This window comes from Pseudorasbora parva, chromosome 6, assembly GCF_024679245.1.
Source record: "Pseudorasbora parva isolate DD20220531a chromosome 6, ASM2467924v1, whole genome shotgun sequence".
NCBI lineage: Eukaryota > Metazoa > Chordata > Actinopteri > Cypriniformes > Gobionidae > Pseudorasbora > Pseudorasbora parva.
This window is the reverse complement of record NC_090177.1, coordinates 24,934,555-24,952,284: the sequence shown is the minus strand read 5'-3', so window position 1 is coordinate 24,952,284 and position 17,730 is coordinate 24,934,555. Positions and strand designations below refer to the sequence as shown.

At 38.0% G+C, this 17,730-nt stretch overlaps 1 protein-coding gene across 3 annotated transcripts in view; it reads right to left on the bottom strand.

Annotated features, from left to right (window-relative positions):
* lamb2 (laminin, beta 2 (laminin S)) overlaps window positions 1–17,730 on the bottom strand; it is a 43,980-nt gene that overhangs the window by 22,917 nt on the left and 3,333 nt on the right. For 2 of the 3 annotated variants that reach the window (XM_067446406.1, XM_067446405.1), the window contains exons 3-7: window positions 9,091–9,260; window positions 8,859–8,994; window positions 2,247–2,320; window positions 1,970–2,158; window positions 1,823–1,886 (exon numbers count right to left, since the gene is read on the bottom strand). In XM_067446406.1, coding sequence (XP_067302507.1) covers window positions 1,823–1,886; window positions 1,970–2,158; window positions 2,247–2,320; window positions 8,859–8,994; window positions 9,091–9,260 — 633 coding nt within the window. Of the gene's footprint in view, window positions 1–1,822; window positions 1,887–1,969; window positions 2,159–2,246; window positions 2,321–8,858; window positions 8,995–9,090; window positions 9,261–17,090; window positions 17,175–17,730 lie in introns of all 3 variants that reach the window. The other variant, XM_067446407.1, reaches the window with a different exon arrangement.

Genomic DNA, 17,730 nt, shown 5'->3' with positions numbered 1-17,730 from the left:
GACAAACACTCAAGCGGTGAGTAATTCCAAATTCAACACCTGTGATTGGCCAATTCCGTTGTAGAAGTCTACAAACATGTCTGTGATTGGCTACATTACTCACAGAGGAGAAAACATGTTGGAAATGTAATCATTTGATGAGTGCAAATACAGATACACACCGGATCTTTTGCTAGCTCCTTTTTGCTGATAATATGCAATTATTACGAATTCTTACAGATAATTACAGATCACAGACAAGCAGTTATGGGCAGCTTTTCACTCTAAAAGCAGAAGCTGCAGCAGGTGGCAGTGGTTTGAGTGATAAAATTACACGCTATTATCAAGTCCATCTCTAGTCCGGAACAGCGATGTCCATGCGGTTCAGGGACAAGCCTCCCCCTACCCCCCTTCTGGCGTCGGGTCTGGTTTTGTGTGTTTTCGCTGCATTCGCGCTGTAAACCATTGCTGCCTCTCAGTCTTTTTACCACTCAGTGGGGCGTAATCACAGTCGCTCCAGCTGACGATGACTTGCATTCGCTCTATAGTTATCCATGTTTGTTGCCATAGCAACCCTAGTTAGTTCCCATGACAATTTATCCCCTTCACCTGTCCTGTGTTAGCTCCTTGTTATCTTCTATATTTAAACCTGTGTTTTCCCACGTTCTTGGGGAATCCCTGCATTGCATGTAAATATGAAATTACATGAATTTGTACATTTTAATGTGTTTGAAACACAAAAGCCTTTCAAAGACCATGATATAAAGTTAAATGATGGCTGGTCTTTGTGTGCAATTCCACAAACCTTGAAAGACCTTCTGAACGTATTTATGCACTCTCAATAGGATTTTATAGAAAGAAACTTTTTAAAAGATAATAAAGTAGTAGGAAGAATCAATGAACTATGCATAATGAACTGCCATTGTGAGAATAACATGTAAACGTGGCAAATAAAGAAGTAACTGTAGTCTGATTATGAGTATTTTAAAATATAATAAAATTAGGTAAGTACCAAATTTTCGGAATCTGGTTACATAATCCGGATTACATCACTACTGTAACATGCACATTTATTTTATAGAAATTAGACATACTGCACTTCTCTGCTATAAGAAGGAATAGGTTGTTCATTTTTCCTGGGAAAAGACAGTGAAAGTACAGGAACAACCTGAGGGGAGAAATCAACTGCTTTTTCCATTTTATATTTATTCTTTTTAGATCCCTCCATCTGCCATTTAATAAAGAGGTAGCATGGACAGCAGCGAACTAGAAACTGAAGTTAAATACATGTGAACATAACAAAACAATGCAGAGCAAAAAACTGCATCTTGAGCCTGGGACACACCAAGCCAGCTTCAAAGAACTAACGGCGATGGAAACTGACGGTGTTGTCGCTTTGTGTCGGCTACTACTGAGCCAAAAAGCTCCACTTGAATATACGAGATATACGCAGATATACGGAACATAAAACAAAGCAGTGCTTGTTTACCATTTTGAATATCAGTTATTTTAAAAACTTGTTTCTTTTTAAGCGGCTCATGTTATGAAAATATTCAGGTTTTGGAATGCTCAGTTAGGATAACATAACATTAGATCAGCCTTCTGTCTATGCCATTTTGACTCTATGCCTACTTTTTTCTTTCATGGCTTTCACTTGAAATCTCATGCACTGACTCGTTCGTTAAACTGAATATCAATCAGAGTTTCCACTCTCACAGATGGTTCCAATGCTGCAAAATCTTGAAAGACATACCAATTGCCCAATGGCCGACTGTCGGATGGTGCGTCCTGGGCCAGCCTTTAAATATCCCGTTGTAGGTTAGTATTGTTAATGTTCACTTACTCTGAATGTTGGGGCTGTAAGGGTCTTCGATCCGGATAGCAGGGTCAAGAACACGATAAATCACCTGAGAAAAGAGAAAGTGCAGTTCACCAAACAAATTACAAACAAATTAACTGATGCAAAGTATTCCAACTGAATAAGTCTCACCTCTCCTTCTGTCGACGGCTCAATGTCAGAATATCTGGATTCACAGATAATATCATCAACCTTACGAAGAGGACCCAGAGAAATTCCCGGAAAAATGGACTCACAGTTGGAGGCGAAGTAACGGTACACCTGCCAGGTTCGGCCAAAATCTGCAGATCGCTCAATCAACATGGCTGCTGGACGGAAAGTCTATGTACAAAAACAATTGACAGTATGAGGTCAGTTTTGGAGTGTTTTAAGGGTGAAGGTGATTTCTTGGTGGAAAAACAATTCTTACCTTAAATGTCATGATGAGATGAGTAAAGTGAAACTCTGCCTCCAGGTCCAGCTGAAGGTAAACGTCAGACTTCCCTGAGGAGAAATAAGATTCATGTTCCATTAATGATCCAAAGCGTCAACAATGGCTTTCACAAAAATCCCCACTTCTGTAATAAGATGATGTTGTGTAAAGAAAACAAATTATATCAAATATATATAAAATATAATATATATATTATATTAATCTGAAAGCTGAATAAATAATCGTTCTATTGATGTATGGTTTGATATTATAGGACAATATTTGGTTGAGACTAGAGATACAAATATTGTAAAATCTGGAATCTGAGGGTGCAAAAAAAATAATCGAAATATTGAGAAAATCACCTTTAAAGTTGTCCAAATGACATCCTAAAGTTTTCCAAATCGCCTTTAAAATTGTCCAAATGACATTGGCAATGCATATTACTACTACTAATATATATTTTTTATATTTACTGTTGGAAATTTACAAAATATCTTCATGGAACATGATATTTTCCTAATATCCTCATGATTTTTGGCATAAAAGAAAAATTTATAATTTTGACCCATACAATATTGTTGGCTATTGCCACAAATATACCCGTGCAACATTTTTTGTTGACTGGTTATGACTGGTTTTGTGGTCCAGGTGACCAGTTCACATATATTTTGTTGAGAAGTAACCGTCATAAAACAAAAATATGGTTAAAAAAATAAGGTTACTAACAAAAATAAGGTTACTAACAAAAAAGTTAAAAACTCGAAAACCATAGGACATAAAAATGTCCATACATTAATGCTGCTGTATGGAACACTTTGCTCTTTATGTTGGACACTTTCATCACTTTCATGACTACAGTCCGATTCTGATTATTAATTTACTTCTAAAAACATTCTTTAGTATTAAAAAAGCTAAATAAATCTCAAGAATTCAGAGCTTAGCTAGCAGTCTGCCCGTGTTATTATGCAGTGAAAGTTCTCACATTTTCCGTCCTCAAACACTTTATCTGGAAATGTAATAAGGCTCTGACTCAGAATAACAATGCACAACAATATGCACCTTACAAACACAGTGTTCTAGCAGAGCTAGAAATAGATGGGGGTTGGGGGGGATTGTTTAACAATCTATTTTTGTTCTGTTCACTTCCTACTTTGACAGTTCATTACTCATCTGGAGCGACAGACAGTCTGTATTCTGCAGAGCTGGCACCATATAGAGCTCACATGTGCCTCCCTGCATTACCATTACAAAGCTGAAACTGAGTCCACTGCAGCAGCCCTTTGTGTGACTGCTGGATTTAACCTGCGTTTCAGCTAAAAAAGCTGAACAGGAAGGAAAGGGACGCTGAGAAAAAGAGAGACAGGTTGTACCACAGCCGAAGAGAATGAGGGACTATAGGGAGAGGCCAGCGGAAGTCAAGTGGAGCACAAAAGGAAATTGATTGAATGACTTGCTGCTTTTTCAATTCATGTTTCAGTGTTTTGGCTGGGGAAGGAAGTCATTAAAGGCATTAAGCCTTGATCCAGAGCACATGCCAAAGAGCCATGAAAAAGACGATAGAACACGTGACACATAATGAATAAAGCTAGAGAAAAGGCAGTTTCCACGAACAGTGTACATAACAGCGCCTGAAAATCAATGTTCTATTAATTAGGAAAGTAGTATTTGACAATAACACCAATATTTGTGTGTCATTGTGAACATTAAATAAGTATCAAATGAAATACACATTATTGCCGATAACAGGTTTGGGCATTTAGACTTAATTACGGTTTGCAAAGTTGGGGCCAAACTTTGGTTCTACTTACTGATAAATTGAGATTTAATGTATTTGATCATTTTCAGTTGATACGTTTTTTTAAATGCCTTAAAAAGTAATTTCCCACCATATTTGGTATCCACTCATTTATAATACCAACAGAGTTGACCAGGGCTGGACTGGCAATCTGGCATACCGGCCATTTTCCCGGTGGGCCTACACACTTTGGGGCCGATACAAGTTTTTTTTATTTTTTCCACTGACTGGCCCATCATGCACCGACAGCGGCCCATTGGTTTGTCTTCTGAATTGACAGGCCAAAGTGAGAAAGTCCTCCCCTTCATATTAGGCTCTTTTTTCTATTTATGTTTTTATTTTTATTTGAGCGCATGGAACTGCAAAAGATGAATATCCACACATCGCAGCTGCTGACGAACGTATGCTTTGTCTCTGCAGCTCTATAAAGTGATGAACGGCACTTTGACTCCGAATTTTGTTTTATAAAATCGTGTGAAATGGGAACATTACAGGTTCTGTGGTGAATCTAGCTGAAAACTAGCCTAGAAATCTAGACGCACCCTAGCAGCAGCAAATCTAATCTGCCCGCGAGTGTCGTCTAGCAACTCTCAATACAGTTCTGAGCTGTAATCGCCTAACTCTTGCCGGGCCAGTCACATCGTGTATAGAGTCGGTGGGCGGGGCCATAATGACGACGGCCGAGAATGCGTTTGCGTGCTTCTAGTAAAAACAGAAACTGGAGAACGGCGGTCTTTTGAATCAGCTTTGACCACGACTCTGGAAGACTTGGAGTTAAGCTTTTCTCTGAGAAAAGAACAAAGAACGGCACTGAAGTCATTCTTAAAAAGGGAAGATGTGTTCGGAGTTTTGCGGACCGTTTACGGTGAATGTTTAATCTATCAACAAGCTCTGTTTCACCTTCGTTGCTCTGGTTGGTTGTAGCGCTATCCTATCACGTGCAGAGGGAGTTTGAAAGACAACCGTTTATCCTGCCCCTCAGATTGAGCCCTGTCTATGATGAGTTTCCAGACCAAGCATCTTGATGTGGGTCTGGCTTGTCAGGCTAGCTGAGAACAACCGTGAGAATTTAAAATACATGATCAGGTAAAGTGGAAAACAGCCATACACACAACTACAAATGTGTCACTTTAGCACAACCACAATTTACATTGCAGCTACTAATAGTGAAGAAATTCAGTGTTTTGGAAGAAATGTATTTATTAAAAATGTTGCTATTATTACTTACATTAATATTGCGGAATATAAATCACTTTTATAGCTAGAGGCTGTTTTCGTATTTTCTTCATGTATTTTCAGTATTTTTTATTAGCCTACAAATTCAATAGTTTATTATATGGTTTATATATTTTAAAACTCATATACCCATGGTAATGAGGAGCATGGTTTTACCTGTGACTACCATGCTCTTACAGTTAAATAAAACTGGCCTACAGTTAAACTCAATTAAAATGTCATTATAATTCAATAAAACAGCTTTAAAGCCTGGATCCCACAAATTAAAAACAGAGCTTTTTTATGTTGTATGAATTTTTAATAGATCTAATGACTTTTAATTAAATGTTAAGAACCTCATGAAAGATACATATCGTCTTACATAAATTAGGTATTTACTCTTGAAAAATAGGATTGTTTTTAAGGGGTAGTTCAACCCAAAAATTTGACCATTTAATTACCCTAATGTCATTCCAAACCTAAATTAATTTATTTCTGTGTAACATTAATTTTTTAAATAATTTAAGTCTGTCTAAAATGGCTTGGTTGCCAACATTCTTCAAAATATCTTCTTTTGTGTTTCAGGAAAGAGAGAAAGTCATACAGGTTTGGAAGGACATGAGATTGAATAAATGATGACAGCATTTAAAAGCAGTATATTTACTTGACTGCATCTTAGTTCAAAATCAGTGCTTTACTGTCAAGTGCTTTTCTGTGTGCAATATTAAGTTTGTTATCTGCATTTGCAGTAAATTCGATAATATTCATCATTATTTGTCCTTGTACTAGTTTTATTTATTTTCTCGAATTTAATGCCCTAACCCCAGCAAAAACATTAACGTGAAACTCATGGGCCAGTTGCGCTGGGTTTGCCAGGGCCGAATTTTAGCCCCGGTCCAGCCCTGGAGGGGCCACAACAGGAGCCACTTGTGAGACATAAAATTTCTGAACAACTGATCTACTGTTCATTATACAACATTGTTACAAAAAAAGTCACTGAAGCCATAGTGACCAAGACCAAAAATAGTGACCATTTCCTTAGAACGCCCATATTAAAATCGCTCATTTCGGTGAGCACAGAGAAGACACACATCTGACACAGGGACCTTCATGTACTTCAACTATAAAAGGAACTTTGTTAAGATGTAAAGAGGTATTGTTTTGGATAAAATGACATATAAGATCTAAATATAATTTCAGCCCATCAGCTGCAGTGTTTTGGGAAACTTCTTTGTAACTTGCCAAGCTTCAAGCTAAAAGGTCAGTAAAGCGTATTAGCTCCAAACAAAAAGAAGCTAACTTCAATCTAATCTAAATAGCTATACTGAGTACACGATACAACGTGATATTAAAAACAACGGTTTAGCAATTAAAGTATTGCACTGCTACTTTAACATTAAAATGAACATTATTTTTTAAATTTTTAGATTGACTTCTATCATACGAATATGTAGTTAAGTTAGTGGAGTCACTGCGTTTAGTTAGTTACTCCCTAGTTTCGCGTAGCCAGACCTTCAGACTGACGGCAGACTCCATCGCAGTTTTCATTGGTCAAGGACCGCCCAAGAGGATGCTTGACTCACATGTAATGCAACCAATCACAGTTTGTTTTGTTTTGCGTCATGTTTGGGGCATGAAAATGTAAATTCGTGTGCCATATGCATCAGATGTTCAGCCAACGGTCCGTGGGCATGACGTCTGAGGCTGAGACTAGTTACTCCCCAACACCCACTGCAGCCCACAAGTGCACTTAGTAGAGTAAACAATAAATGATCTAAGTCCATTAGGTTCAGGTATTAGCCTGTAGCTTTTTCTTGCACTTTTTAAGTTTTTTTGTCCTTCAATCCCTTTTTTCTTCCATGTTCTACTCTATTAGAGTTTTGGTTTCCTCTTTCATCCTCTCTGCCTCTCTCTGTGGGTATGCCAGCAGCAGCAAGCTGTCTGTAATTATCTCTAATACTGCAGGGTTTGGTGTGTGTGTGTGTGTGTGTGTGTCAGGTTGAGCTTGGGCATCTGAGCTTTGAAATACACCCAAATCAACCAACAAATTTCCTCTTTATCTGCACCTACTGTACACACTTCCATTCTGAACATCCATCATTCTTTTACTACAAACATTAGAGCTGTCAATTTTAGTTGGTAATGGCATGTGTTGCCATGTTAGAAACTTTTCGGACCCCTTTAGAGACTTTTTATCTTCAAAAAAAGCAACTAGTTACAAATCTACTGATTTTTTGGACTGCTGGTTAACATGAAGTCAGTTACTACATCATACTCATTCCGTTGCCTGACAGAAAATATGTAAATGAAAACAGCTTTATTGGACATTCTGCTAAATATTGTATTAAAATACAGTATGTGAGTATAGTTTAGGAAAGAAAACAGATGTAAAGTGCTGACATTACTTCTTCTAGCAACATTTATCTACTGCTTTTTTGTACGTCTATTCACTGACTGTATATAATTCAACTGAATGTATGTAATTATACTCATTTGAAGACTTTTGTCAGCAAATACAAATTTAATTATTTGATTAGTTAATTAGCATATGCAATTTTTTATATTATTTATAAAAATATTATTAATATTATTTTTATATTGTAAATGTTTATATATATATATATATATATATATTTAATATTCACAGTACTTACACTACCCTTTAAAAGTTTGGGGTCGATAAGGTGTAATGTTGGTAAGTCTCTTATGCTTGCCAAGCCTGCATTTATTTGAGCAAAAATAGTAAAAACAGTAATATTCAGTAAAACAATAATATTGACAAATATTATTACAATTTAAAATAAACGTTTTTCTTTGAAAATATTTTTAAATGTAATAAGCATCATTATCCAGTCTTCAGTGTCAGATGATCCTTCATAAATCATTCTAATATGCTGATTTGGTACTCAAAAAACATTTCTTATTATTATCAATGTTGCAAAGAGTTAATAAAAGTTAATTTCTTTTGCTTTTATTCTTTACTGTCACTTTTGATCCATTTAATGCTGCCTTGCTGAATAAAAGTATTAATTAATAAATAAAAAAATCTTAATGACCCCAAACTTTTGAACTGTAGTGTACATAAAATTATTATTCATACATATTTTATTTAATTTCACTTATTGTATGAGCTGTTTTAGGCTAATTTGCCCTAGCACTGGGCTTCATTCTGAGCACATGCATCTCTCTCCCTCAGCCTCTGTGTTATTAATAGACGCTCTGTACATCAACCTTCTAATAATACATGTGAAGCGTTTCCAGTCCTTGCCAAGCAGCTGGGTTTGGAGGGCTCAGGGAGGTAATCAAATTTCCTGGCAACATATTGCTCTTGACAAATGAAACTAAACGGATGTGTGGATTTCCATCAAAACATCACTGAAGCTGTAGATTAGCACACATGGTTTTCCCTATGCCTTAATTAACAGATGGCTATGGTTGGAGCCATGGCGCAGTGGTTAACACGGACATGTTGAGCTGTTGTGGCCATGCAGATCCAACTCTGACCTATAGCTATGTCTTATAAAGCATAAAAAGCCCAATAAAATAAAGCGAACTGTTGAAGATGGACGTTTGACACAAAGGTCTCATTCTCTCACCATTCTCGGACTGCCACCAGGACTTCTTGCGGTGTGGTTTGAAGGTGGTGATGACGTTCTCGATGCGGTGACTCATGGAGTTGGAATAAGGATCATAAGGTCGGCGTGAATCGCAGTGGAAACACTTCTTCTCTTCCTATATAAAGTCAATGGTCGAAAGTGGACAGGATCAGCTCTTTCGAGTCACAAAAAGCTCAAAATGGTGTGTGTATTGACTATGACAACTGGTGACCTGCAGATGGCTGACAATGCAGTAGGGTTCTCTCCTCCGCAGGCCACAGGTAGACGATGCTTTCAAGTTCGTTTCCCGACCCACCAAGAGGTCACCGGTTGCAGGATAACAGCTTCCATGGGTACAGCCGTGGGCGAGATCAGGCTCCTGTGCGCTGACCGCTGACAGGACTTTTATGGAAACAGAGACAAACCAAATAGACATGATGAGCATAATTTTATTTTTGTAATGTTATTCAAGAAAAACTCTTAGAGTACAAGAAAAAAAAATCACATTTTTGTTCTCTTGCCAGTTTGGCCAACCAGAGCTCAAGCAACTTTTCATTGATGCTCAGCAAGTGCCAAGTTTCCACAAAAAGTCCCTTTAGGCTCTGGTGGTAGGGAATGATAACACTGCTTTAGTATGATGGGAAATAATTTGGCCATATAAAATTAAGCAAACATATGATGAATATTTTATATATTTATCTGGCTATTCAGATTTTCAAAGACTGCCATTAGACATATTTTATCAGTCCATCCTTGTTTCACGAGTACACTTCAGTAACAAAAAGTAGTTTAGTTGTTAACCGATGCTTATATGAATCAGATGACACTTTTGTATTGAATCAATTAAAAACAATTTGATAAATAAACTATCAAAATATTAATAGGTTCAAAAATATTAATACAATACGTCTTTAGCTCTTTTGATCAGCCCTAAATTTGCTATTTGCAGCCACGATTAAATCTTGGGTTAAAACTGGGTCAAATGTAGTTACTGCATAGCTTTAATTAGAGTGAAAAAGAGAAACTGAGACAGTGGCTGAGATTTCAAATTTCAGAAAAACCTTTTACAACACCCCACAGCTGCTAAACATTCCAGTCAGTGTCCCAAACAAAACGAGAGGATATTAGGGCTTGGAGTCAACAAAACTGGGACTGCTTCAGACAGGTGCTGTGATACTACACGTGTAATTTGTATAGATAGATTTCGATCTTTTAATGTCAGAAATCAAATGTAAGCTAACACAAAAAGAGAATTAGGAAAGCGTAGTCACGTGAATGGATTTGAGGAGCCTGGGAAAACTCTTGTTTACACCATTCATCCATCAGAGGTCTGTGCCTTCAGCATAAGACAGCTGTGTCTGTCTGGCACCGTACCATCTCTCACCCTTCTGCCACCAAATACACACACACATACAGTACCGTACTCACACATCAACATCCGGAAACACACCCACCTGGAGCCAAAAAAAGATTTACAGTAAACTACAGGAACCGATAGGGAAATGAATTAAACTCAAACTCAAGGAAAACCCATCTCCATCTCTTTACTACATGCAGAGCAACTTACCACAGATAAGTCTAGATCCACCAAATACCGGTACAATTTCTGAGCAATGACAAATCTGGTGCTGGCATTACATTTAATCTTTCTGGCAGTGTGTTGACCACAAAACAGTGAGAAAGTGGACAGGAACTGAATTATGGGAAGAAAAGGCTTAAATGTGAATGAGTGCCATGAGTTCCTCTGTTAAAGGGATAGTTCACTCAAAAATGAAAATCCCATCATAATTTCATAACCTTTCAAAATCATGTTTCAAATTCTGAAAAATTTCTCAATGCTTTTTGAACCAACAATGAAATTGGATTGGAATGACATAAGAGTAAGTAAATGATGACAGTTTTTGGTTGCACTATTCTTTTAAATATTATTGGCTATGCAAGACCAAGCAAGTGGCAAGTGCAGAATAAAGTCACTGTCAAATGGAAATAGTTTCTCATTTAGTCACTACACCCACGATGAGCTATGATAATAAATGGTGACAGCAAGAACATTGAGTTCATACTAATGTTGTCATGTTTTTATGATGATTAAAAAATGCAGATTTCATATTATGTCCAAAGGTCCTGCTGGAGAAAGCTGCTCTTCAGTCAGTGTGTGTGCCACTGGCTGCTTCTGCCTTACATGGGCAAGCTCTCAGGAATGTGGGAGGACAGCTGGCACGGCAGACATACCTCAGAGCTAACAAAGACCTGCTGTTGCCTTACTGTACTCACTGAAGAGATATCAAACTAAAAAACTCATAGTCAAGGTAGTCAAGGTTGTAGAATGCATATCATTCTTGGATGGTGTTGAATAGAATACTGAATACAATTAATGAATACTGCAGGAAGGATGGACAGACAGACAGACAGACAGACAGACAGACAGACAGACAGACAGACAGACAGACAGACAGACAGACAGACAGACAGATAGATAGATAGATAGATAGATAGATAGATAGATAGATAGATAGATAGATAGATAGATAGATAGATAGATAGATAGATAGATAGATAGATAGATAGATAGATACATTTTTCTTGATGTGAATATATTAATAATATGGGGAGTTGTTATGGCGGCTGCTTCAAGGGTCCTAAAAAGTGTCAATGACTCAGAATAGACAAACTCATTCTCAGTTTGGTTCAGTGCAGCCTGTAGTAGGGCAGAGTGTGTTATCTATATCTATGAAAACACAGCAACAGCCCACAGCAACTGTGGACCAGCCATATCCCATGTTGCTCTCTGGTGTACCGTTTGTTCTTTCTGAGCTAATCTCATGGCATGACCCATAGGATGAGACAAAGAGACATACATTCAGACTTTCTCTTGCATTTTTTCAGTAGTTTTTTTCTTCTTCTGAAAATCTAATAAAACTCCCCCTCTCTCTCTTATCTGCAGTCTTCAGTTTCTGCTGGTCTGGGTTTGGCTCTGTGTGCCAGGTAGGGATTATCACAGCTGGGACTGTCCGCTTTGTTCAAGAGCTCCACTTTTTCATTTTTTTGCATTTCTACCCCTCTCAGCTTTCAGAGAGGGATTGTTTTCGACCAGGGAAAGCAGAGAATCGCCTCCTTGTGTCTCCAACCCCAGAGAGTCATTTTATCTTGGGGACTGTTCATTTGACGGGAGGGGAAAAAGTGACACTACTAACATGGCACATTGTTCAGCAGCTATGTGAGAGAAAACAGCTGGTCACTTCCTAAATAGAGCATTAAGAAGCACAGAGGCCCCTCTGAAATATTTTTAAGCAAAGGTTTTACACAAATACTAATAAAAGCAGAAGAGCCACTGTGGCAAGCAGCAAGGTGAGGGGCCGTGAGAGCGGCCTGTGACAAGTGTTAACGAGTGCCAGCTGCGCGCCACAACGGTCTCGTCTCACAGAGGAGTGACGGGAGCATAAAAGGACGAGGGACAACAGTAGAAGACGAGAGAGGACCAGGCCTGGATTTATGTTATGGTTTCGTTTATGGTTTATTATGTGTGTGCAGGCAGTCGTCCGTGAGGGACTGCCGGTGTTACTTTCGTTGTGTTTATTGGCTTAATTAAAAGTTGCTGATTGTTCGCCAGTTCCCGCCTCCTTCCTTTCCATATCTAAGAACTGCGTTACAGCCACTACATAAACTAACATGGGTCAAATGCCAACAGCATTCAATTTCAGCATGCATTGACCTTTGACGTACTGTCCACATTCATTCACCTGCTGCTGGGGTGCAGATGAGGTAAGAATCCTCTAAGGAACTCCTAAATATGTGTCTTTGACCCTCCATGTGACAAAGCTTCTAAGAACATTTGGTAACTGCTATCAAGGGTGTAACCCAAAATACCAAGTCAAACGTAAAGGTTTAAGAAAGTCAATGAAAACTATATTACTATTCTGAATATTGGGGAACATATTCAACAAGTTAATTAACTTAACAAGTTAATTGTTCAAAATTTGATAAGGTGAAATGTTTCTCTTAAAAATTTGGCTTGTGCTGTATCTCTTTAAAGTAGCCTCTTGGATGTTTAGTAATTAGATTCAACTCACTGTTACCAGTTGATTCAAAATCGATTATTGCAACTTCATGATTGCATTCATTATAAATTAATTACACCAACCAGGCATAACATTATGGTGGACAGGTGAAGTGAATAACACTGATTATCTCTTCATCACTGCACCTATTAGTGTGTGGGCTATATTAGGCAGCAAGAAAACATTTTGTCCTCAAAGTTGATGTGTTAGAAGCAGGAAAAATGGCAAGCGTAAGGATTTGAGTGAGTTTGACAAGGGCCAAATTGTGATGGCTAGAGAACTGGTTTAGAGCATCTCCAAATCTGCAGCTCTTGTGGGGTGTTCCTGGTCTGCAGTGGTCAGTATCCATCAAAAGTGATCCAAGGAAGGAAAAGTGGTGAACCAGCGACAGGGCCATGGGTGGCGAAGGCTCATTGATGCATGTTGGAAGCGAAGGCTTGCCCGTGAGGTTCTTGTAGCTCAAGAAGTTAATGTTGGTTCTGATAGAAAGGTGTCTGCATAGCAAAAGCGGGAACAACACAATATTGGTCATATGTTATGCCTGATTGGTGTATGTCATTTGAATGTTGACACACTATGTCAGTAGTATTTAAACATTAACAAGGCTGCATTTATTTGATCAAAAATACAACAAAAATAGCAACATTGTGAAAAATTATAATAATTTACAAGATATTTTAAAATGTTATTTGTCTGAATTTTCAGCATCATTACTCCAGTCTAAAGTGTCACATGATCCTTTAGAAATCATTCTGATATACAGATTTGATGTTAAAGAAACATTTATGATTATTAGTATTAAATAATGTTGAAGGCGGTAGTGCTACTTAGTTTTTTAATGAAACCTGTGGATTTTTGATGAATATAAAGTTCAAAAGAGAATTTTACATTAAATAAAAATATTTTGTAATGTTATAAATGTCTGTCACCTTTGATCAATTGAAAGCATCCTTGCTGAATAAAAGTATTAATTTCTTAAAAAAAAAAAAATCCTACTGACCTCAAACCTTTAAAGCGGTAGTAGCCTATATATATATATATATATATATATATATATATATATATATATATATATATATATATATATATATATTCAAATACTCAGACAACTAAAATATCATAATTTAATAATTATACATTTAAATATTATACTGGCTTCATCAACAAATCAAGAAAACAATGCATCCCCAAAGACATTCATTTTTAGGTGTGGCTCAATGCTATTGGTGACTCAATACTTTTTGTGGCCACTGTGTGTGACAAAAGCAAACAAGGGCAGACATAAATGGTGTGAAAGTAAAATCATCACTGTTTCAGTCTCATCACAGTTCTGACCACTGTCACAGCCTGACCAAGACATGACGGTAATGATAATGCAGCTTTCAGATGCCCTTGTGGGCAATTGTGAAATATAGAGAATACATGTGGATACAGGATGTTGCTGCTGGTAATCTTGCTCCCTTGTCACTGAGTTTATTTTGGCACTGTGAGTCTAGTTAGTCTGACGAGAGGTGTCTGCTATTTGGAGCCCACTGCCCAGTCTCAATGTCTGCTCTTTCCTCTAACCCTAGTGCTATTTCCAGCCCCTGTCATATCTAGCTCCTCTCCATTCACACATCCACATACACCTCTCCTAAAGTCTCCTTCCTCGGCTCTTATGGCTTTTCCCATGACCAAAACAGCTGAAGCCCTGCCAGATTCATTACATTACAGATGACACTCATGAGAGATGTCCTTATAGGATACCAGACAATCAGTCTTTAGATGCTTGTTTTTGAAGACTTTGAGTTTAAATTAAATGCATAGACCTTTTGTCAATAAGACTGCTGGGAATGTTCCTGCCTTGCTCTCATGCTAAATTAACAAAGTCAATGGGAACTGTGCCAGCAATGCATAATAAAAAACATACATTCCAAACAATCTAACCATATTCTAAGGTTTAACATCACAGGTTTTTATGCGATCTATAAGCTTCACCATTCAAAAGTGACAGTAAAAAAACAAAAACTAATGTTGGACGTTTGTTGGAGTATTTCTGTGTCAAAAATACTCCTTCCGGTTTCTCAGTTTCGGAGAGTTTTTTTCGAGTATGGCTAGGCTTGACGTTAATAAGAGCGGAAGGTCCTTGTGTGGGCCGTACAGGCTCTTCTCCCGGTAGGGTGCGCGCGCGTGACTACAGCAAGAGAGGAAATGCACGCCCGTAAACACTCCACGCCGCGCTCCACTTTATTCCTATGGGTGACATCAAGCGACTTCAACGCTTCAGCACAGCATTCCGGGAAGGCAGCGCTGCATTTGAACCAATTTGAACGAAGAAATGATGGGAAGCTTCACAACATCGCTTCAGTCGCGTCGCAAAGTGGATCTCCACCGTTCACTGCTGTCAGGACTTCACCAAATCATACCAAAGAAGTGTGTTTTTGACAGAGCGGTCCCAGCGATAAAGGTTCGGTCCTGCTTTGGAAGCAGCCGGTGAGTAAAACTGCTTCAAATGTCTATGCTGTTGGCTATCGTTGCGTGATTAAACATCAGTAAACGACACGATCGCGTGCTTCGTCATTCAAATGCGCTAACGGTTACTCCATTGTTGTTTATAACGTTACACTAGTCTGACGTGCAAAACCGTTTTGCTTGCTACTGCTAAGGTTTAGTCGCATACAATAGTCCACAAACCGAATCATGTCCTCATAAACTGCGAATACTTTATACTTTTATAAATATAATAAAACTAAAGACTTTTTGGAGATATGAAGAATGCAATACTACTCTATAGGTACCCCCCCCCCCCCCCCTTTAAACATCAAATCAGCATATCAGAATGATTTCTGAAGGATCATATAACACTGGAGTAATGATGCAAAAAAACAATCAGCTTTGATCACAGGAAGTAAAATTGTATTTATATTGTGTAATAATATTACACAATATACTGTTTTGTTTTGTTGTATGTTTGAACAAGTAAATGCAGCATAATGCAGCATGCACAATCCTTTTAAAAACATTTTTAAAAAATGTACTGACCTCAAACTATTGAACAGTAGTGTAAATCTAGCAAAGTGAACTGGCCTAATAGATCTGAACGGTTGAACAGTTGCCCTCATAAAAAGCCTCCAAATATTTTAGATGAGTGATTTCTATTAACTAGCAGTTCTCCTTTGTCATTACGTCCCTGCAAGAGTGCTGCTTACTAAGGTTATTAAATAGAACCTTAAGTGTTACTGAATCCAGCGTTGCTGGAGCTTTTTCAGCTCTTTAAAGAGGATGTTCTGTGGGCAGATACTCCGGGGAAAACTGGTACAGCATGAATTATGTTTTTGCACACCTTCCCTTGACCTGCATGAGAGATGAGATCATTCTTCATTCCCCTCAGGAGAGCCTGCTAAAATACTTCATATCCTGACAATCACATATGGAGGTATATACAGCTGTGACACATACGTGTCCACATCTGGAGCATGAGATTTGTTATGAATCAGGTCAAAGGACTGAGAAAGTGTGAGAAAGGTGAGAAAAGTGGTTCAATCTGTGAATCAATCATTCTTTGGAGTCGAATCTTTTCAATAAATCCAGATTACAATTGTTGAAGAAAAAAATGTTATGCTCTTTTCATGGTGTTTTTGAAGCGCATGGAAAGGAGCAACTAGAAGAATTAAAAATCATCATGCGGGTTTGAAACAATAAGGCTGGGGAAATGTTGACCTTAAAAAATATATATATTCTTTCAACAACCAAACTTTTTATTTTTAATTTCTTCTCTCACATTGCCATTGTATTTGATATACAGTTATATTAGTAGTATGTTTCTTCGGTTGTTCTGGCGTTGAGTCACATTGTTTCTAGATTATTGTGCAGAGTGATCAGCTCGAGAAAAATAAATAAATAAATCACAAAACCCCAAATTTCACTGTTTTTGGTCCTGGCACAAAATTACCAGCTAACATAATTTCACTAATAATATCATCTTTTCATTGGAAAGAGAACAAGTACTACTCAGGTAAAAATGCTATATCATTCTGTTAGGATTATACGACTGATTGCTATAAAATGAGGGAAGAAGTTCTTCCAAACATTGTGTTCTTGTGTTAGTAATGGTTACCTCAAATGAAAGATGTGCATCATCTCTTAATGGCCTCAGGAAATTGCAAAGAATATTGGACATGAAATAACCATTTACCAGATCATCTTCCAGTCCAGCAAGCTCCAGTAGCTATGGAACCGTGTCACCACCAGAGATTGTTCAATATTGCTAGCAGGTCGCCTGGTGTCAAAAAGGGCAGCAAAGAAGTCACTTCTCTCCAAGAGAAACATCAACGATAGACTGAAATTCTGCAGGAAAGTACAAAGTTTAGACAACAGAAGACCCCTTTTTTCTCAGATGAAGCCCCCTTCCGACTGATTGAGACATCTGAAAAATTGTTTGTCTGGAGAAGAAAAGGTTCTCTCACAATCCTGGGCGCTCTCATAATCCTGGGCTCTCTCACAATCCTGCCCAAACCACTGGCATGAATAAAGACTGCTATCAAAACGGCCTGCAAGAGCAACTTCTCCCAATCCAGGAGGAATTTGGTGATGATCCGTGCATTTTCCAGCATTATAGAGCACCATGTCATAAGGCAGGAGTGATTATAAAGCAGCTCTGAGATTATTACATTGCATTTTTGGATCTGTGGCCAGGCAAACTCCCCGGACCTTAATCCTATAGGAAACCTGTGGTCAATCCTCAAAAGGCGAATGGACTAGCAGAAGTCCACAAATTGTGATGAACTCCGAGCACTAATAAGGCAAGAATAATGTAGGATATAATGTAGGGTAAT